The sequence below is a fragment of the Hippopotamus amphibius genome, chromosome 13, assembly GCF_030028045.1.
Source record: "Hippopotamus amphibius kiboko isolate mHipAmp2 chromosome 13, mHipAmp2.hap2, whole genome shotgun sequence".
NCBI lineage: Eukaryota > Metazoa > Chordata > Mammalia > Artiodactyla > Hippopotamidae > Hippopotamus > Hippopotamus amphibius.
The window spans coordinates 45,136,374-45,159,161 of NC_080198.1; the positions used below are offsets into that span (position 1 = coordinate 45,136,374).

General features: G+C 49.0%; 1 protein-coding gene across 2 annotated transcripts in view; it reads left to right on the plus strand.

Annotated features, from left to right (window-relative positions):
- The first annotated feature begins 560 nt into the window (after positions 1-560).
- Positions 561-22,788, plus strand: part of GASK1A (golgi associated kinase 1A) — a 51,250-nt gene continuing 29,022 nt past the window's right edge. For both annotated transcript variants that reach the window (XM_057706859.1, XM_057706861.1), the window contains exon 1: positions 561-855. Coding sequence is in view for 1 of the 2 variants with exons in the window: in XM_057706861.1 (XP_057562844.1) it covers positions 853-855 (3 nt within the window). In the remaining variant the exon portion in view is untranslated. The remainder of the gene's footprint in view (positions 856-22,788) is intronic.

A 22,788-nucleotide genomic window follows, 5' to 3' on the forward strand; every position in this document is an offset into this window, starting at 1 on the left:
GGCACTATGTGCACATCCTTAGCAGAGAGGTCGGTATCAGGGGCTTACTGCAGCGACTTAAACATTGATTAGTTCTCAAGGAGAAAAACTGCTCATGGTTGACGACCTTAAGTGGTCAGAGGATTCTCCTTTCGTGTTTCCTTCCAAATCGCGCTTGCGGACTGGGCCCAAAAGAGGCTATGAGATGCCAGTAAATTTGTCTTTCTGAGGCTTTGCAGGGGAAAGCGATAGTTCGAGTGACCCCCCGCAGGAACCCCCCGGGTTGCCGCAGGCTCAGAGAGCACCGCACCCCTTGGAGTTGAGATTGAGGCGATGCCCCTGGGCCTTGCGCGGCGCCCCCCCGGCGCCCAGCCACAGCGCATCACCCAGCAGCCCGGCGGGCGGGGCCCATTCCTTCCTGGCACCTGGGCCCCTGCTCCAGGCGGCTGCGGCTGCTCCAGCCCAGGGCAGGGCTTTTATTGTGAAAGGAGCTCCCCCCTCCCGCGCTTTCGTGGAAGTTGGGAGGCCGGGCCGGGACGCGAGGCCAGGACTTTGCAAACTCTGCGAACCTCCCTAGCTGATCGAGGAGGCTCGAGGCTGCGGGAAGGTGTCCCGCAGAACGACAGATCCTCGCAGCTCCACAGATCCCGCGTGTGCATTCGCCTAGACCTCCTCTACCAAGCCTACCGCAGAGCATCCCTCCGCGCATCGCCCGCCCCGAAGTTGGCCGCTGGAAGGCTGTGGCCCCTCGGTCTGGAACCCGCGGCCAGGGAAGCCCGGGGAGTCACGGTACCAGGGGCGGGCCGGGGCGGCGGGATGAGCCGGCGGGCAGGCTGAGTGCGCCGAGGAGCCGGTCCAGCCACCGCGGGGGACATGGTAGGAATCTCGGGAGAGGACGCGCCTGTGGGGTGGGCACCCAGACAGGTGGCCGCTGGCAGCGCACCCGCTCTGGGCGCGCGGAGCCTGCGCGGCCTCCTGGGGCCGAAAATTGCGGGAGGGCGGGGACTCAGGACGCGGGCAGTCGGCTTTTCTGCTTGCCTTGGCGGGGTGGACCGTAACAAGGCGGCTTTCCTTTTGGACCTGCACACTCTGGCTGCACTGTACCCTCCGGCAGCGCTGCGCAAACTCCATCCGATCCGCAGGGCAGAGAGGGGAGAGGATCTCATGGGACACCCAAGGCAGCCTCTGACGGTCGATGCCTCTGAAGGCACTGTATTCCTCAGAAAAATGCATGTGACTTCTGTATTAGCTTCTATCTTAGCCATGTTTTACTACTGAGAAGTAATGCCTTACACTTATTACCATAGAATTAAATTGGCCCTGATAAAGTTCAAGTGCCTGTCTCCCAGTGCCCCACCTCCCTCCACCTCCTGGGACCACAGGGCAGGTGTGGGAGAGCTGGATGGCCTGGGGCACCATTCATGAAGCCAGGGACCTTGTGAACAGTGACCCTTCCATTGATAAAACTCATAAACACCAGCAAGCAGGAAAAATAGACCCTTTGAGAATGTGATCCAGACAGCTTAGGTAAAGCACAGGTGCAGCCTCAGGAAAGGGGCTTCCCTCACCTCTGGCTGCTGATCAGCTCTGCTTCCAGGTAGAAGCTACCTGCAGCTGCCACCCCAACCCCTTCCTGCAGTTCACTGTCCTTCTCAGGGGCCGGGGCCCCGGGGTTGTCAGCTGCTAGGATGAGTTTCAACTCTGAAGGAACACAGAGGGGCTCCCCTGTCTGCTGCTATGGACAGCTCTCCCCCTCCCACCCGAAGCCCACAGAAGGAAGATTGGAGCTCAGTGGAGATACTTCTCAAGGATTTTACCTGTGGGCCTGGCGTTGAGAAGGCACCCAGTGATTCCCCTGTAGCATGGATAGTCTCTGGGAGGACAGCTCCCTGTGTGCCAGGGTGTCCTGGCAGTGTCAGCACCAGAGGCAGAGGGCTGGTCACCCGGAGCTGGGAGCTCAAGGAAGGGGACCTGTGAGGCTAGGGGGTGTGTGTATTTCACTTTACCCCTGCATAACAACTCCCCAATCCTCAGAGGTTTTTTTTTTTCCCCTCAAAGCTGCTAAAGAGAAATTAATAATGGAATCTTAAGGTTGGAAAAGGGGAGTGACCAGAGGTACAGGATGTGAAAAGTGTGGAGATTTTTTACAACAAAATTCCCTGTTCAGGGACCAGAGTGTTTCCAGAAGAGAGTAGGGGCTAAGGTCACCCACTCAGGGCCATTACTGCTGTCGACAGGAGTCTCCTTTTCACGGAAGAGTGTCTCAGGCTTCCTGCAGTGGAGGCTGGTGCAGGAGGGAGAAGACACCTGCCTTCTGCTTGGGCAGCCTCTGGGCACCATGATGATGTGGTTGCTCCACTGCCAGGGTGGGCTTCCTGTTCCTGTGAGCCAGTGGGCTTCTGGCTTCTCATCCTCAGCTCTGGGGTGTGTTAGGGAGAGGACCTGAGTCAGGATTTCACTGTGTCTCGGTCCGCTTGCCAGAGAGAGGGTCCTGATGGGCAACCTCTGGCAGCAAAATGGCCTTGGAGATCTGAAGGCTTCCTTTGCTTCTCCTTCTGAATGGAGGATCTTGTGGTCCAGGGGCCTGGGGGCCTGAGGGCAGCCCAGCATTGGCAGGAGCCAATATAGGAGGAGGCAGGAGACCAGGAGCCCTTGGGGGCCTCAGTTTCTTCCTCTGTAAAATGAGAGGTTGAACTAGATGCCTTTTGAGGTGCCATTTAGCTCTGAAAGTGGGTGATGCCTGAATAACTCTGAGGTTGGAGCCCAGCCCTGGTGTTGACCTCTTCTTCACATGGGTAGCTAAGAGGGTGTGAGGGAAAAGTGGTTCTCAGCACTGACTCTCACTGCTCCCTAGACCAAATCCAAGGTGGGACCCAGACCAAGAAATTTTTAAACACGAAGTCCCTCTAGATGATCCCAGTGTGCAGCCAGGAGTGAGGTGCCCAGGGTTAGAGGGCTGAGGGGGTAGGAACTGTGCTGAGCCAGGTGTCCCTGCATCTGGTGCGCGGCTCCTCTTTGAGATAGTCCTAAAATAGAAGGCTTCGATGAGCTTTAGCTGGGAAATGATATATGTTATATGCCCCTTGTGGAGGGTCTTTCCATAGAGGAACTTCTTTTAATTCATTAAAGCTGAGATGTGACCCCCCCCCCCCAACTTGTCTGAATATTCAGTAATTCCTTAACACCATCATGTTACTGATCCAAGGTACGTAAGATGGGAAAGCGTGGGTTAGAAATATAAAGGTGAAGTCTGGAATTCCTAAATGTCTTTTTTGCAAAAGTGAACACTGAGCTTCGGGACCTGGGAGGGCATTTTTGATCATCATGAAGGGGCTGTGAGTATCTGCCAGGGTGTGTGTATTTCTAAAGCTAAGAGTGGGACACCTGCCCCTTTCCTTACGATTACGGTGGGAGACTCGAAGTATGCTGAAGACTTAGAACTTGGATGAAAAATGTTGATAGAGGAAGTTAAGACTGTTACTGCCAACTTAAAAAAAAGTTTTCTTCCTGGTCCTTGGGGGGATAAAAAATATATATGATAAAAATATATATATGAAATATATTTTATGTAACAGCCATACTGACAACGTCTACAGGGAACCATGGTTATCATTTTGGTGTATCTTCTGCTCTCTTTGAGTATTATTTTAAAGAGTTGTACACCAAACATGCAGTTTTGCAGTCTGATTTGTTTTACTTCTCTCTTTATCAGAGCAAGTCTCCAAGTGTACATCTCTAAAAAGATCTTCGTCATTGTACTTTCAATGCTCAATACCATGATTTTGATAATCAGCTCCCAGCTTGTGGACTTCAGGTCATTTCCACTTTGGGGCTGTTTTCAGTGGCATGGGGACAGCTTCTGATCATCTGTGGAAATGGGGACCTGAGTGCCTGGTGCAGTGGAAATCAGGCAAGCTCACAAGACCCAATTGCTTCAGCCTCTTCATCAAAAAATTTACTGCAGCCACCCTTGGGGGCCCAGAGTGTGGGTGTGGGAGGAGTTTCCTCTTGTCTGTCTTCACTCTACTATGAGCATATCATCAGGCAGGCTGTGGAGAGAAGGGGGTCCCAGGAGAGCCCACACATGGGTCACTTCTCCTTGGAAGAACCAAGAGGTCAAGTCCCTGGAAGTTAAGACTCAGAGGGGAATCTCTAGGTGAAGGGGCTAAGGCCAGAGAAGGGGTGTGACCTGCTAAGGTCACTCAGAGCTGGGCTGGAGCTCAGGTCTCCTGGTTCTTCACTCCTCCACCCCAACCATGCAGGGCCCATCAGACACTGTGGCTTCTTCATATACCTGAGGGCTTTGGTGCAGCTTGGAGTGTGGAGAAAAGGCATAGGGTTTGAAATCAGAATGAGGTTTGTGCCAGTAGAGCTCCTGTGCGGCTTTGAGTAAGCACTCCAGTGCTCTGAACCCCAGGCCTCTGTAAAATGGGCTTATACTAATGGGTTGCTATGAGGAGCAAAAGGAATCTCAGAGGTGAAAGTACTTGGTCCCGTAAAGGTGCTATAAGAATGGGGGTTTTACAGAGAACCCACAAAAATAGGTTTTCTTTTTGTCAGGACCTAAAACAAATAGTAAAGTAGTCATTGATGTATTTCACTCAATACCTGACTTGGGGGTGCTTCTGGGACTCTTCTCTAAGTGTGGATCAAGTGTAGACAGATTCTAACCTAAAATAGTTTCCTTGCTCCTTCAGATTTCTCTTCTTGCCAGGCAGGAAATACCCAGCCCGTAGGAGATGTTTGCCCTCTGTGTACCCTGGGCCTCCTTGCTGAACGCTGGCTGGGTGAGAAGGCAGCCCCACTCGGCCGCAGCCCCTGAGATCTAATGCTGGGGTGCCCCGACAAATCACCCATCTGCCCTGGCAGAAGGTCTCAGGCTCAGCCAGAGAAGAGAAGAGGTTAAACCAGTTTTGAAATCAGAAGGGGGAATCAGGACTTCCAGCGCTTGGAGCCTGCGGGGAATTTGATACCCTCTCTTGGGCACCTCCCTCACCGAGCAGCTCCTGCTGCATACACAAGCCAGGCTCTGTGGGGCTGGCTACGGGAGCAGAGGGGTTTAAATAATCCGCGGGCCCCAACCAGACCAGGCAGGAGTTGGTCCAAAAACAGTGGGTTGGAAGGGGTAGGGTGGGGGCGGGGGTGGGGAATAGGCCTCACAAAGAAATGTGGTCCTTAGCAGTTTCGGGGGCCAGGGAGAGACGGGTGCTTCAGATGGGCCTCAAAGAAGAGGCCTGGGAGGCTAGCCCTCCATCCCTACCTTTCTACTTCTTCTGACACAGAAGCAGACTGCTTCCGGTTTCCTTGAGGCCTGGGTGCCTGAGCCACCTGGGCTGTCTTTGCTTGGATTGTTTTTTTGATGTGACTGCTGAAGTGTTAGCAGCTGGGGCATTCAGGGTGCAATCCCTGTATTGTCTGAATGTGTCTACATAGGCCTGCGTCTAATGGGCCACCTGGCCTGAGAGCAAGGGTTTGTGGGTGACCCCTAGGCTGCCCTTCTCTGTGTGTCCCCCTCACCGTGTGCACATATTCTTGGAAGTGGCCTGGGGGCTCCAGAGCGGCTTACTGAGGGGAGCCAGGAGGTGCTTTAAGATAGCCGCTGGTGAGCTCAGGGGTGAAGGGGGTAAGAGTGAAAGGCGGGGAGAGGGGGATGTGGAGGGTGAGGAAATAGCAGGGGCCTCTGCTGCTGTCCAGGCCTTGGCTGGTTCTGAACGAACACGGGTCTCCTTTGACCAGGGCCTGAGTCTTGCTCCCTGTGGCTTTGGAATTCTTTTTTTTTAATGTTTTAATAATTTTTATTTATTTTAATATTTATTATTTTTTTAACCAGCTTCATTCACTTTATTTTTCTCTTTACAATGTTGTGTTAGTTTCTGCTGTACAGCAAAGTGAATCAGCTATATGTACACATATATCCCCATATCCCCTCCCTCTTACCCTCCCTACCCCACCCCTCTAGGTCGCCACAAAGAACCGAGCTTATCTCCCTATGCTATGCAGCAGCTTCCCACTAGCTATCTATTTTACATTTGGTAGTGTATATATGTCACTGCTACTCTCTCACTTTGTCCCAGCTTCCCCTTCCCCCACTGTGTCTTCAAGTCTGTTCTTTAGGTCTGCATCTTTATTCCTGCCCTGCCACTGGGTTCATCAGGGCTTTGGAATTCTTGAGGGAGGTTTTTGGAGTGATGCAACTGTTATGTCCTGATTGTGGTGGTGGTTCTATGCACATGTTAAAACTCATAGAACTGTAAATAAAAATTTTAGTTTTACTGAAAAAAAAAAGTTAAAAAATAATATAACAAGAAGAAGAGGGAAAAGCAGTCTAGCAGAAGGAACAGCGTGAACAAAGCCCTAAAGGCAAAGGTGAGCTGTGAGAGTTGGCTGGGAGGGAGTTGGGAGAAACCTTCTGGAACTGGGGCTGGAGGCAGAGCCTGGAAATGGTGCATGACTGGTTTCCCAGCCAGCAGGGGAATTGTGTCATTATCCTGAGACCCGAGGGGGCAATGGAAGGACTTTTTGAGCTAGGAGAGGTGGGATGGTGTTTGCATTTTAGAGAGCAGTTTCCAAGGGAGGGGAGACTGCAGGGGGTGTGTGGAGTGGGGAGTGTCTGGGGAATGATCGTGATTCCAGTGAACCGGAGGGAGGAATGGCCCTGGGGCTGGCCAGAGGGAGCAGGTGTGGGGGATATTTGGGCAGGGGAACCCCAACCCTTGGCAACCTGAGGGCAAGTCAAGAGTGACTTCCATTTCTCCCTCAAGCATCTGGGTACACAGGCTTAAGTGCCTTTCTCTCTTCATCTTTATTTTATTTATCTTATGGGGTCCTTTAAATAGTCACACTTAGAGGTAACCACAATACAGAAGGCACTTATTTAAAAACGATACTAATCATTTCAGCTCTATAAAATAGATCACTATGCTATATTCTTAAGAGCCATGGTAAAGTGTTAGGCATTTCTCCTTAATCCTCTGAATTGGTTTTGCCATTATAATCATGAAAATAGGATAGAGATAACTGCAGTAATAAATGAGTACAGCGTTATTTGTGCCACCCCAGCCACCTTGCCCGCAGCCCCTGGGGCCCTCTGCCAGCCAGCACAGCCACACGGCCCCTTCCTCCTGGTCCCCGGGCCCTGCTGGAGGGTGGGCAGGGCTGCGGCCGCTCCATCTCTCCTGGCCCGTCTTCCCCGCCTGCCACGGGCTTGGGCTTGGGTTTCTGCTAAGTGGCCACAGGAAGGGGCTGTGTCACATGCTGTTTACTTGCGGGCAGTTTTTGTTTGGCTTTTGAGGGTATTTGCTCGCAATGAGCAAACAGCTTCTTCCAGAACTATCTGGAGAATTCAAATCCTTCTATCTTGGCTTGGGCAGCAGGTTCGTGGTTCCGTGTTTAGAAGCCAAGTCGGGTAGGGGTTTTTACAGAAATGCCATCAGCCAAAGAACTGGCAGAGACAGCAGAGGGGTCAGGGCTAGAAGAGAGAAAGGGAGAGAAAACGGGAGAGTGGGAGCTGGAGATGTATGGATGGGAGATGAGTAGACTGAGGCTCAGAGGCAAAAAGGATGGCCCTGGGGAGGCCCTTTCACCCCTTGGCACCTGCGTGGAGCCCACAGGTGCCCCTCGAAGTCTGGGCATGCTAGTCAGGGGACACAGGGTCGGGGGCTGCTCTGGGCACAGTGCTCTGGGCTGGGTTTCGGCAGCGTGCTGCCCTCTGGCAGAGCAGGGATGCTTTCCGCTGGCCAGGCTGCCGAGGGCTGACTGCCGCTGCCTCTCTGCGCTTCCTGTGTCCCTGTGTCTGCCCTGTGCTCCTGCCAGGGAGCTTTATCAGCAGAACGAACCTGGCTTGTCCAGCGGCTGGCCTTGCCTCTCTCCAGACTGGTTTTGCCCCAATGCTATCAGCTGCCTTCCAATGTGCTAGGCAGCGGAGAATTCTTAAGACATTCTGTCTCATATCTCAGTCTCCACGTTTCCTAAAAGGAGATTATCCATGTGAATCCACTCCTCCATCCCAGGTTTCCTTCATATACACACACGGGCAGCGTATGCCTCCCTCGATAATTCCTACAACCTAAGTACTTAGTGGGCCAGTGTTGTGTATGGTCATGTTCCCATCTGGACTGTAAACTAAAGGCAGAGGCCATGTCTTTCCTCTTCGTTCTGGCCATGATTTAAAACATTGCTTTACTACTTTTATTACTTTAAAAAAATATTTTATTTATTTATTTGGCTGTGCCGGGCCTTAGGGGCGGCCTGCGGGATTTTCGTTGCCGGATGCAGGATCTTTTAGTTGTGGCATGTGGGATCTTTACTTGCAGCATGTGAATTCTTAGTTGCGGCATGTGGCATCTAGTTCCCCGACCAGGGATTGAACCCAGGCCCCTGCATTGGGAGTGCAGAGGCTTAGCCACTGGACCACCAGGGAAGTCCCTGCCTTAGTACTTTTAAATGCTTGAGGCCTTATTTGAGGTGGGAGGGGAAGACCCACATACAGTCAAACCTGTAACCTTAGAGGGTCAAAATTTCAGAAAGTACAGGATCTTCGAACTCTGGAATCCTTTTCTCTCCAAAGGAAATGAAGAAACTCTAGCCCCAAGGATAACGTGATAGTTTCCAGCCAGGTGGAAGGAAGACAGGGGAGGAGTAGCAGACTTACACTGTGCCCAGGCTGGGGTGAGGGCTGTGGGTCGTGCTGCCTGGGGTGCCTGGGCCCAGTGGAGGTGGGGGCTGCTGGCCAGTATGAGGGCTGGAGGCTGGGATGGCCAGTGAATGGGCCGTTTGGATGTCCATCCCTGTGCTGGGAGGGGGGTGGGTGGGACACACAGGCCTCTTTCTCCAGGACAGAGTGGCTCTGTTGTCTGTTCACACAGAAGCTCAGTGTGTACCTGTTGGGGGACCTGGATCCCGGCTGGGGCACTGGCCACCGGCAGCGGTGGCCTCCTGGACAGCACTGCCTCCCAGCCTCCCCACACACCCGGCCACAGTCTGCAGGCCCTGGTCCGAGTCGGCTCGTACAGTTCTGTCTCACCCTCATCCCCGCTGCTCTCCCCGCTTCTCCTGATGCCCTAGAGATCCTGCTGCAACTACAAAGATGCTATTGTATTCCTTCCTTTCAGAACATTCTGTCTTGAAACTCTAGTTAAAATCCCCTCATTTCCCTTTGGGGAGGGCGTGGGGATGGCTGGGCAACGCTACCCTGTTTAGTCGCTTCTCTGGGTGTCAGGAAAGGCTCCTGGTCCTTGTTCACACTCACCCATCTCCCAGGCAGTGGCCCAGGATGACTGTGCTTAAACTGTAATTGTCACAATACCTTACTTGGTATGGTTTTAAAGCATGAAGATTTCAGAGATGATTTGTGGTCAGAACTGAATTCAAACCTGCTTACCGCCTGGGGCAAGTCAGTGAACCTTGAACCTCTCAGCCGCAGTTTCCCCTAAGATAACACTGCCTCCTTGTGGGGTTGTGTGTTTGGTGCTATGAAGAGCATAAAGCGCCTCATATAGTAGTCCTCGGCACATAGTAAGTGCTCGGTTAATGGTGTTAGAGCTGTGATCGCCTCGTCCCTAGACAACAGGTAGGGCTGCAGATGCAGCAAGGCCTGGGCCACTGGGACTGCTAGTAGGATCCTTCGGTGCATCAGGGGAGCGGGAGTTGGTTGGTATCCTTAGACCCTAGCTCCCATGCAGAAGGGGTTCTGGAGTGGGGGCATAGGAGGAATATGTGCTATAAAGGGCCTGATCTGGGAGAGACAGCAGTGAGCGGTGGCGTGAAGCAAGATCTTAATTCCCTGCCCAGGAATTGAACCTGGGTAGCCTGGATGAAAACCAGGCATCCTCGCCTCCAGATCAGCAGGGGCTAGAGGCTAGACCTGCCCTAGGACCCTTCCCAGCGTGCACGCACAACTTTTTCCCAAGATGGATTTCAGCCCGGGGACCTAAGGGACAGCCTTAGCATCGCATATTACGGGGTGGTGTCCTCTCCTTTTTGACCCCCAAGGAGCCTTTCTGCACATGTGTGATGTCTCCTTTGTCCCAAGGATGGGGAGTGTATGACCTCTTGATCTTTTGATAGGGTTTAACCCCCCTCTGTCCCGGACATAGAAGTGTCCAATGTCCGGTTTTTTACCCTATTCCTATTGCTGTTTCTTATATCAAAGTGCAGATATTGAAATATAGACAGGAGTCCAGTCATAAATGTGTAGTCTGGTGCCTGGTTGTCTCTTGCCTCAGGAAATGTAAACAGGGAGCTGGTAATGAATGTCCTGCCTGGAGCTCATCTTCTTCTTACCCCAGGAGGTGTGAACAGGAGGCCAATTGTAAATGCCTAGCCGGGAGCCCATCTATCTCCTGCCTCAGGCCTGCCTTTATATCAGCCATGTGGCTCTAACCCTATAACGGTGAACTAGAGAAAGGCAGAATCCAATGGTACCAGTTCAAGGAATCTTGACTGGGGCCCATACCTAGAATCCAGAGGAGCCCTAAAATAAACTTGGATGAAGGAAAGTTCCATCTTTATCTCTAACTTAATCTCTAACTGAAATTCAGCATTTCTTCAGTAAGAATGCAGGCACTAACCACAATAGTGTTAGCAGAACCTGTGACTTTGTCACCGAGAAGAATCACAGAGATTTACATCATGAGAGTGGAAGCAGGTCCTTTGAAATATAGTCTTTATTCCTTACTGCTTTGAAAGTGTATTCGTTATTAGATGTGCTGATAGATCTCATTATTTAATGTGTTAATAAAGGAGCACATGTATCATTATATCACAAATTTGTTTTTTGGAATATTTTGATGACTGTACTTCAATATAATTGATTGCCTTTGTAACCCTATGCCTTTTATTTATACATTAAAAATTTTTTTTTAAAAACATCCTGAGAAATAGCCATGGCTTCACCAGGTGGCTGAAGTAGTCTTTGGCACTAAAATGATTCAGAAGCCCTGCTTCTGTGTAGATGTTCATCTGTATGATCTGATCTTGGAATATGCCAAGAGTCCCCTTTATCTAAAATGTCTTCCCTCAGCTTCTACTCCAGGGTCATTAAAAAATCATCTTCAACAAACTTCTAGTGAGTGCTGGCCTCTGTGCTGGCTGTGGGAAGATCATTCCCCCTTAGAACTAATAATAATAAGTATTTGTATTGAGCTTTGTAGCTTTCTTATCCATTATCTCATCCAATCTTTAATTCTTCATATGTTAAGGCTGGTATCATTAGATCTATTTTATCTTATTTTATTTTTTCATTAGATCCATTTTAGAGAGCAAGAAATAAAGGAACTTAGAGATCAATGATGCTATAGTTGCTGAGTTGTGCAGTTCATAAATATGAAGGACTTTAAGGTGGGCCCTACAGCCACAAATCTGAGTCTCTTTCCACTCAGTCAGCCTGAACATTCTCACACTTAGACCCAGCTGTTTTGTTTTGGTAGCATCTATGGAAATGTTCTGTTGAAAGTAAATATTCTTGGAAATTAGTATCTTGTGTAGGGCGTTGCCCTGAGGGTCTGGGTCCCAGGAGTGTCTTGCTTAGACGTAGGAGAGGGAAGGGCAGGGGCTGGATTAGGAACCCTGGGAGTGGGCGAGATCTGGATTCGGGGAGAGGACAGAGGACAGCCTTGAGGGCACTGAGGGCAGGAGACACAGGCAGTGGGTTGTGTCAGAGTGGGTAAGTGTGTGGGGATGGGGAAGGCCAGTGCTGGGGGGAGATGTCCTGACACAGAGGGTGAGCTCTGAAGCCCAACTTTTTTTTTTTAATTTTTGTTATTTTTAAAAACAATTTATTTATCATTATTATTTTTGGCTGTGTTGGGTCTTCGTTGCTGTGCGTGGGCTTTCTCTAGTTGCAGTCAGCGGGTGCAACTCTTCCTTGTGGTGCATGGGTGGGTTTCTCAGTGTGGTGGCTTCTCTTGTTCCAGAGCACAGTCTCTAGGTTGGCGGGCTTCAGTAGTTGTAGCACGTGGGCTCAGTAGTTGTGGCTCATGGCCCCTAAAGCACATGGGCTTCAGTAGTTGTGGCGCAAGCACTCAGTAGTTGTGGCACAAAGGCTCTAGGGCACATGAGTCTGAAGCCCAACTTGATTCTCCTTGTGTGCTTTGCTTGGGGAGCCTCTAAAACTTATGCCAGACATCAAAGCATTATCTCCGTGAGGGGGCTGAGAGAGTCCCTGTCTCTGGAAGCCTCCGAGGAGATTGCCTGGACTGGGCTGAGAGAGCGTGCGATGCCCAAGCAGAGCATTTTCTTTGTATCATGAAAACACAGACCTGCTCCCCTTCTCTGTGACACCGAGGGGTACTTCCTGTCATCTCTTGTCTCTGGCTATGGCTTTCTCCCTGGTTAGATAGTGAACCCCTGGAAGGCAACAGCCCTCCCAGAGCACTCAGTGCGGCACAGATGTAGAACTCAACAAGCGTCTTCATTGGATGGCAGCCTCTGCATCTTATATTTAAATCTCTCCAGAGTCCAGTCCAGTGTGACTTTCCGAGATGATGGAAATGTTCTACTCTGCTCTGTCCACCACGGTGGCCACTACTTCCAGGACTGTTGAATACTTGGAATGTGGTTAGTGCAACCAGGAATGAAAATTTTTAATTTTAATTAATTTAATGTAAATAGTCACATGTGGTTCCTGGCTCTCGTATTGGACAGTGTGGCTCTGGACCAAGAAGTATAAACCGAAGTGCTGATAGAGCCCAAGCTGCTGGCATAAGTGAAAGAAGTGGGATGGGTGTAATGAAGAAAAGACCAATCTATGTTTTGTTTTCTTGAGTTGTATTGAGCTGTGGTCAGAGAAGTGTTTATCTTCTATGAAAAACAATAAAGCAAATGAGATTCCAAAGGCAACTGTCCTTCCTTCTCTTGGGAGATAGACAATAGGGAGTGGTGGAGCCTGTGGTGAACGGCAGAGAGCACATCATTGAGAGAGGGAGCCATACTCGCCTCCAGCCGCGTGAGAACGTGGGCCTAAGTTGTGGCTGGAACTTTCTGCCTTTCAGAAGCAGCTGGAAATCTGGATTTTTATGGGAAATATCCTTGTTTTTAAACATTGGCTCAAATTTATTTAAAACAGTTTAGGCCAAACAAAACACCAAGGATCCCAGTTTACAAACTCTCCTCTAGGCCTTATTCTGGAGAAGTCCATATGACCTCCTATGACTGGGATGGCTTTAAGGCAAAGAGTGAGGTGGGTTTTCCCCTTGGTGTCCCTAACTGGCTCAGCCCTGTGCTGCCACGGGTTTGGTTGGAATTGGGGGAAGTGTGTATGTAGGACACAGACCTGCCCCCCTCCCACTCTTCTCTGGGGCCGTGTCCTGGCATCTGAGCAGCCAGAGTGTAGAAATCTCTGGAAGGCTGGAACAGAATGGCCCAGAGAGAAACTTGCTTTAGTTTTTCAGCCTCAATCCCCACTCCCAGGCCTGAGAGCAAAATGTATGGCTGTTAATACCAAGGCAGTCAGAGAAAATCTCCAACAAATGACAGGGTCTCCAACATTCCATGTGGCCTGTGGTGTTCCCACACTAGCGTGCTTGTCAGCTGGAACAAAATGGTAATTCAGCTATGGGTATGCAGAGGGCTCTTGGGGCAGCCAGCAGGGCTGGAAAAGCCCCGACATACAATCAACATGGAGATTGGAGCAGAGCAACCAGCCGGCAGGGAGGGGGAGATAAAGGACACGTCGTTCAGCCCCCTCCCATCTCGGAGCACGCAGAGGGTTCACACACCCACCTGATGGGCATGTGTTCTGAACGCAGGTTCCAGGAACCCTGCCATGGAGGTAGCCCCGTGGGTCCTTCTGGAAAATGGTGATCAGTTACGAGTAAACATAACTACATTTCAGGTTCTGTTTCGAATGTTTTACCTACAACAGCTCATATGTTTCACAGTACTTAGTGGAGTGATCTTATTTTTATGAGTGACAAGTCATATTTTTTCCCCACCAGAATGTCACCATCATAAGAAGGGGAGTGACTTTTGTCTGTTTTGTTCATGATGTTTCACTTCTGCCTGGAGCAGTGCTTGGCTCAGGAATAGCTCAATGAGCTCGTGAATGGTCCACTCTATGAGGGAGGTGGCATTCTCATCGCCATGGTACAGATGAGGAGATGGAGGCCCAAGTTCACACAGCCAGGATGCAGTGGAGCTGGGCTCAGCATCCAGGCTCTGAACCTATGTGTCATTAAGGGGCTGGTGGTGGTAGGTGAGCCTGGTGAGCTGCTGCATCTCTCTGACCCAAGAGATGAAGCTTGCCAAACAGCCTGGGGACTGGGGGAAGGTTGAGGTGAGCAGATTTGCCCTGGGGGTTGGTCCTGAGGTCAGTGGGACCCTGGGATCATTTGGATGTGGGTGTTCAGTCTCTTGCTCAGCCTATGCCCATGGGCTGTGGGCCGTCCTCACTAAGCCTGAGGGCTGTGGGCTCCCTGGACAGTGTGCACAAACCCCAAAAGGCTGTTTGTCTTTCTTTTTTTAAAAAAATAATTAATTAATTAATTAATTAATTTAACAGGCTCCTCTCTGTGATGCATGGGCTTCTCTCTTCTCTAGTTGGGGCACGCAGACTCAGTAGTTGTGGCACGCAGGCTTAGTTGCCCCACGGCATGTGAGATCTTAGTTCTCCAACTAGGGATGGAACCCAAGTCCCCTGCATTGCAGGACGGGTTCTTCCCCATCAGGGAAGTCCCCCTGTTTGTCTTTCTGATGACAAGTAGGTCACTCTGCCCTGGGGTGGAGACCTGGTAGCTGTGCTCCTGGGTGGGAAGACATCTTAAAGGAGGCCGTATGGCCCATCCCTGCAGCAGTCAGGGTAGGGACTGTATTAGTTTCCCCTTGCTGCTGTCATAAATTACCATCGACTTCATGGGCTAAAACAGCACAAATCTGTTCTCTTACAGTTCTGGTCAGAAGTCTGAAATCGGTTTTATTGGGCTGAGGTTAAGGTGTCAGTGGGGCTGGTTCCTTCTAGAGGCTCTAGTGTAGAATCCTTTTCCTTGTCTTGTCCAGCTTCTAGTAGCCACCTGTATTCCTTGGCTTGTGGCCCCATCCTCTGTCTTCAGATGGCATTGCTCCAATCTCTGCTTCACACTGCCTTTTCCTCTTCTGTAGTCAAGTCTTCTTTTGCCTCCCTCTTATAAAGACACTTGTCATTACATTTAGGACTCACCCAACTAATCCAGGATAATCTCCCCACCTCAAGATCCTTAATTTAATCACAGCTGCAAAGTCCCTTTTTGCACATAAACTAACTTTTACAGGTCCCAGGGATTAGGTCCTGGATGTCTTTGGGAGCCCTTATTCAGTTTACCACAGGAGTCATCCAGCTTCTACTTTGAGGACCATGAGTTACTCCCCCTTATCAGCTGGCCCTGTGAGGTCAGGCTTGGGCTATGTGCTCCTAGGGGTCCTGTGAGACCAATGTGACTTCAGATGGTTTCACGTTCCCTTATAGCAAATCAGTAGTAATTAGGTATTTAAAAAATAACTTCCAGAGTTAGGTTTACAGCTCTTCAATCGAGTTCTTTTTTGAGTCTGTGGAAACACAGGGAGCTGCAGAATCTCCAAAGTAGAAGGAACTTAGCGTGTAAACCAGGGGTCTCAAACTGATGACCCCTGGGCCAAATTAACCAGATTCTCCAGGCTTGGTCCTTGATGCTAAAGAGAGATGAAGGATTCTAGGAAATTGTCTTTCAAGACAAGAGCCTCATCTACAAGTCCGTGTATTTCCACATAATTCACTTTTGCATGTCAGAAGTTAAAAGGTCTAACTCTTTGCATCTTTTTGTAACATTCTTCTGTATCATTCCCAGATAGATGCATAAGATGCAGCTCAGGGTCTCAGGAATGAAAGCAAGAACGAATACTTTGTAAACGCTATCCTTCTTACACTAGAACTGCTTAATCATCCAACAAGTGGCTGAGGTTATGGACAATTTCATTTCAGATGTATCTGGGGGTAGAAAGGGGGCATAGAGGACACTAAGGACTAATTTATCCTCCTTGCTAGTTTTGTCTTTTAAAGTCTTGCCCTGGACACACTTCCCCAACTAAATTTTACATTTTCTTGCAGACAGGGAAAAATCTCATTCTTTTGGACCCCATGGCACCATCATGCACTGGTGAGGTACCCAGTGATGCCTGTCCCAGGAGGGAGATGCAGTTCAGCCACAGTTTCCTGCCTAGGAAACTTGGGCTCCTCTTCCCTTTCTCCACCTTTGCGCCTCCCTGGTGTGTCCACCAGATACACATCCCAGATGCCCCAGTGTTGGGAACACACAGCAGCAGATCTTCACCTTGGCAGAACTCTGTTTAACCAGGGCTCTGGCACTGGAGACTAGTTCAGAAAGCCTGCCTGGGGCATGTACCGCGTGAAGTTCCACTTCCTGACACAGAGGAGAGGAGCAGAACCCTTCTGGCTCCTTTTCTTGGTGGAACTTGGTGATACACAGTCCAGAATAAGGGATCATTCCTTCTGCCACTGGATGCAACTCAATCCAAACAGCATGTGGTCACATCCAGCCTGAAATGGGCTTGGCATGGTCAGAGCAGAGGAAGAGGAGCAAGGTGTTATGAAATATTAGTCTGTGCTGAGTGAGCTGTCACAGCCGCTGGCATGTATGCGGTCAGGGATGTGGCATTTGCTTATTCAAAGCTGCAGATGGGGGAAACATCAATTGACTTGATCCCTTTCAAAGAGGAGAGCTGGGATTCAAGGGGTGGGGGAGGCTATATCTCCTGACTTCCAGGAATGCCTGATTTTGCCAGGATCGTCCGTGAGAAATTTGGGAGGCAACATAGGTAAAGGCGAAGGTGGGGACAGTTGTGCCCCTGGGGTTGTAATCAGAGGGCTGGCATTGGGGGGTGTCTGGGGCAGCGTTACTTTTTAAAATTTACGTGACCAGTGAGAGGGCAGTCAGGCTTGCTCTGGAGAAAGAATTTCTGCGGGCTAGAGGGGCTTCCTGCTAGCTGGATCCTAGGCTCACTTCTTCCTCTTACCCTGCAGGCTGCTGCCTCCCTCTTCAGGCACCCTTTTGCCCACCCGAGGCTGTGTTTCCTCAGGGCCCCCAGCTGCCCTTGAGGCAGCTCTCTGACCTTTTTCAAGGTCACATATACCCTCCTCTCCTTTTTGGATTCTTCTTATTACCGGAAATGATACAACATGGAAACTCTGCTGATTAGAAATCTGGTGTTAATTATTGCTAATCTTCTTCTAAATGTGGATGGAGCTAGGTGGGTCTGCGTTCAGAACTTCCTCCCCCAGAATCCCTTGTTAGATGGTCCAAGTGTTTCTCAAGACCGATGGTCTCAGCGGCTGAGTGTGCTACTGGAATTTCCCAACTCTGTGGTTTTCTTTGAGACAAAAGACTCAGCCTCTGTCCTAAGGCTGCAGAGAAAATGGCCGTGTATAAATTTCTTTCTTTCTTAAGGGATTTTCCAGGGGAGTTTCGATCTGGACTTCACTTTTGCCTGGTTTGCTCTATCAGAATCTAACTCTCCTGTGAGTTGGAACCCTGAGGTGCTGCAATTTTTATGCTTGCCTTTGTGTTTGTGTTGACAGCTGCATTGGTCCAAGTGATCTGATGCTGAGGAGTCGACCATTCTGAAACATTGTGTGTCTGAAACATCTCTTATTTTACCCTCACAGTGGATTGATGGTTTGGTTGAGTATAAAATTCTAAGCCAGAAATCATTTTCTGTCAGATTTTGAAGGATTTGCTCAATTATGCTCTAGAATCCAATGTTGCAGTAGTGAGGCCAAAGCCATTCTGATTATTGATTACTTTGTATAAAATCTGTTTCAGTTTTTTTCTTTCTCTCTGGAAACTTGTAGCGTATTTTCCCCAGGGTTCTGAAATTTCACAATGAGGATGTCTTGGTTTGTCTTCACCTGGCTTCCCGGTAGCTGAGCCTGAGGCAGAAGGCTTCTGTGCTATTGTTTTGTTGCAGAGTGAGTGCAGTCACAGGAGCAGGGAGGGATGTTAAGAGGATCCATTTTTAAGCTGGCTGCTGCTAAGTGCAATTGATTACAGCATCTTGTGGCCCTACCAAGATGCTGCACAAATTGAGTTCGGGACCACTTGAATTTATCCACAGGGTTCATTCTCCCAGTGATCAAAGGTTTGCTCCACTTGACCTGAGTTTCCCTGTGCTTCCAGGTGTACTCCTGGGTACCACACACCCTAGTCATGGGAGCTGGCGGAGGGGCAGGTGAGAGGCATAGCACCTATGGTTAGGCTGTCAGGATGTGCCTGATGGTGGCTTAAAGAACCTCAAGTAGCCACTGCTGTGGAAGCTTTGGCTTTTAATGGCTGTAGCAACAAATGGTCTCCATGACTGTGGGGATAAGCCAAGCCATTGCAGGGCTGATACATCAAAATGCAAATGTGTGAATGTGTGTGGGAGGGTTTTGCAAATAATTAAGTTCACTAAAACTTGAGTCTTATTTTCAACCATTTTCTTGGCTACCTGGGGGACCTCTACAATATTTCAACATTCAGTGTGTAAATGCTTTCTTAAAACTTCTCTTTTCAGTGTAGTTCCCTGCCCTCAGTTGTGCCAGATGCTCACTGGTATAGATTCCCTGGCTTTCTCTCTCCAAGTCTTTAGCCAGGTGCAGGGTTGCATTATCTGGCCAAGCATCAAGGAACAAGGGATTTGGAGGGCTAGCTTCTTCTTAAGTAGGCTTTCAAGCAGTCCTCTTGTTTTTGATTCCCCTTCACCCCTACCTCTGGATGCACTTGGTGGCACCAGTTCTGGACATGTTGGGGATGGCCTCTGCAGAGTAAATCATGGTGAGTTGCCCTGCCGCCTTCCTGTTTAGAATTCAGCCTTCGTGGTCCGCCAAGTCCATTGCCACTCACTCACCTATCTTATAGCTTCCTGAATTTTCCTTCTGTTGCCTCCTGTCCAGTTCTCTTTATCCTTGTGGGTTTGTCACTGAAAAATTAAGAGCCTTTACTGTCATTTTTATGAGGTTTCAGGAAGGCAGAGGGGAATGGCATGTGTTTCGTCCACCATTTTTATTTATTTATTTATTTATTTATTCATTTATTCAAGACCAATAGGTATAATTTATTTTCCATTAATTTGTATGTTCACAACCTAGTGTGTTTGATTCCAATGACATGAATGTTTTCTTCAGTTCATCCACCTTTTTTAGATGAACAGTAGCATTGCTTTTTCTAAATTGAATTGTTTGGCTCCAAGCCAGCCCTCACCTAGGTAACCCAACATCAGACAGAAAGCCCAGCTTCATTTACTTCTAGAAGCCTTGGCTTTTGAAAGCAAAGGATTTTTATTCTCTCTTGTGGCAGAAGAAGCCAGCTTTGCTTTCTTGGAGAAGGGTGGCAGGGAAGGAAACAACTCTTGTTCTTTGAGGCTTCTGCAATAGCAGGGATAGAATTCTAGTTCATACGCTGATGGAGTCAGCCAGACCCAGCTTTGACTCCCTCTGCTGCCACTTAGCTATGGGGCTGTGAGGATGTGACGTGAGCTCCCTGTGCCTCAGTTTCCTCAATGCCTGATGTGAACAGTGATGCCTTCCCTATAGGGAGGTTGCAGGGAGTAGACGTGCTGTTGTAAGTCAAGTACTTGGCATGGAGGTGGGCACAGGAGGTTCTCCAAAGTGCTGACTACAGCGGACGTCACGGAGTTTTCCAGCAGGAGGATCTCCGTGCCTGCAAGATGGTTCCATCTCTGCCCCCAGACATGGCCGCCCCGTTCCTCCCTAGTCCCCTTGAGCCCCATGCCTCCTGCTGGAAGAAGCTCTATGCCCTATGGTTGTTAGGAAATGCTCCCCACATGCCCCCCACAGCAGGGTCCCTTTATTTCCCACTCAGCCCACAGACTGCCCATCTGATAAACTTGCTCAGATTCCAAGGGTAGCTTTGTTTTGACCCTCCCAAGGGCCAGTCTTCAAGGCATTTCATGGCCGAGCCCTGCTCTCCTGCTGGCAAGCCTCTCTCCGGGAGTATTTAACCCTCTGTGGGGCTCCACAGCTGATGCACAGAAGCCTGGTGCACTGGGCTTGCAGAGCTGGAGTCAGAGGCTGCTCTTTCCATCATTTGAGCAAATGGTGGCTCTGAGGATGTATCTTAGCATCCGTTCCCAAGACTTCCCCGTGAGCCTTCCTCTCAACCGCGACTTACCAGTCCTCAGAGCGCTGTGACGTAACCATTACCAGCGATTCCAGATGAAGAGAGTGAAGCTCAAAATAGTAACCTAAAAGCAGGTGCTGGAGTTGCAAATTAGTACAGGGATTTAAGAATCCTGGGATTACATAACAGTGCTGAGTAATCACTATAAAAATACATGCAGTGGCCTGTTCTTAGCACTTCATTAAAATTCACTGAATTCTCCCCACAATTCTTTGAGGTCAGTACCATTATCATACCCATTTTTCAGAGGAGGAAACTGATGTTATATGACACGCTCATTAGTGGCGGCTAGCTCCTGTGTGTCCTCCAGGGTGTCCTTCAGGATTCTGCCTTTCTGAGGCGGGTGTTTGGTAAGTATTCATTGAGGGATGGTGAAGCCCATCATCTCCTGTGTCTCAGCTGGTATCAGGTTCCCATCTTGTGTAACGAAGAGACAGATGCAGGAACTTCTCAGGTCTTCTAAAGCCTTTTGCTGGCACTGCCCCCCTGCCCTGCCCCCCTTGCCCATGTCGTCAGAAATGCTTCTGGACGACCATCTGAGGGCCTTAGCTAATCCTTCCCCCATGTGTTCCCAAATCCCCAGGCCTGCTCTTGTGTGCCGGAAAGCCCTTGGTCTCTGGAGGCTGAAGACCTGAGTTGGAGTCCTGGCTCTTCTATCTAGTTGGTGTGCCACCTCGCACAAATGACTAGGTCTCTCTGAGCCTCAATTTCTTCATCTGTAAAATGGGCATAGTGAGAATTCCTTCTTCCCTTCCAGGGTTGTTTTGAGAATGTCTGGAAACAACATCCTTCTAGCCATATAGTGAAAAACACTAAACAAATGTGAGGTGTTATCTGACTGTGGTGGAGTCCTTTGGGAGTGGCACCCAGCTGTGCTCCCTGGCTTTCCGTACTCTTCCATCTGCACCCCTTCAACCTTGGGAAGATAGATGCCGGATGTAGGCAAGGCCAGTTTTGTGGGGGGCTTTGGGGTGACCACAGCTGGTTTAGGGCAAATAATTGTATCATTCACATGAGTTGCTTAAGGGCAGAGCTAAGCCTTCTTCACGCTCGTGTCCCTGTTTCCTGGCCCAGTGCCTGGCCTATAGGGGTACTCAGAATAAAAGATAAGATTGTGATGTAGCAGAATTTTTCTGGGGAGCAACACTTTTCCGTGCCTCAGCCCTACACTGTCCCTTTGGAGGAAGTTGCCTGCCTCCTGCCCTAGGTGCCTTGAATCCCCACCCTGGTGCCCTGAGGGTCTCAGAAGTGCCTGACATCACATAGCTCTCCCAGTGTCCTCCACTTCATGGCACTCTAGTCACATGTTGGTTTCCAGGCAGCTGTAGGTAACAGCTTGGTTGCCACTGACAGAAACCACTCCAGTGAATGATGAGTCCACGCTCAGATGTTACCCAGCCAGAGCTTCCCTCCTGATGGCCAGTGTCTTCCAGTAGAACTCTAATGCTTGCAAGGGCCACTTTCTAGGCTTTCTTACATCCCCAAATCTGAAAACAGCTTACAGCCTTTTATGTCCTAAATAAAATGCAGCAAAGTAGGTGGAGAGAGTTGAAATTTCAATTTCTATGACTGTTTTTGAAAAATAATTTTTATTTTGGCTGAAGCCTTTGCTGAAACAATTTCTTGAATAGCTTTTCTTATTTTCATGAGGGTGTGGAGAATTCATTTGTATCATAGATTTCTGCTCTCTCGAAATGTAACATTCTTCTCTTCATGGTTTTTAAAGCTTGTATTTTCTGGGGCTCTCCCCCCTGTTTCTTTTCTTCCCTCGGAATGAGAACCATCACTATCTGAGATTTCATTTGGTTTTCATTTCTATCTCCAGCACTAGTTATTGTCATTGTTCAACCAGCAAGTTTCCATCACATCACCAGATTACCATGTGCCTGAAGTTGTGCTACAGAAGCTAAGTGGCAGAACTTGGGCAGAGAGCCATGGACTCATTTGCTTGGGGTAAATGAGATTTGAATCTGAGCCTCAGGAGAACTTCAGTTTACCCCCCATCATGGACCTTTAGCCCCCCTCTCTGCCCTAAATCCCCCAAGGCCTATTATCTGTAATGCCTTTATGTATTCAGAATGCTGTACTTCAGGTATGCCAGAGAGAGCATTTACTTGGGCAGATTAAGGAAGGGTAAAGAAGTAATAAAAGAGATTTTCATTTTTTGTTTTTTTAAATTGAGGTATTGTTGTTTACAGTGTTGTCTTAGTTTCAGGTGTAGAGCACAATGATTCAGTTATATATATATGTATATATATGTATCAATATATATGTTGATATTGATACATATATATCAGATTCATATATATACATATACATTTCAGATTCTTTTCTCTTATAGGTTATTACAAGATATTAAGTATAGTTCCTTGTTGTTTATCTGTTTTATATATAGTAGTGTTATCTGTTAATTCCAAACTCCTAATTTATTCCTCCCCCTGCCGCCCTTTTCCCTTTGGTAACCTTAAGTTTGTTTTCTATGAGTCTATTTGTGTTTTGTATCATTTTTTTAGGTTCTACATATGTGATATCATATGATATTTGTCTTTCTCTGTCTGACTTACTTTAGTTAGTATGATAATTTCTAGGCCCATCCATGTTGCTGCAAATGGCATTGTTTCATTCTTTTTTGTGGCTGAGTAATATTCCATTGTATGCAAATACCACA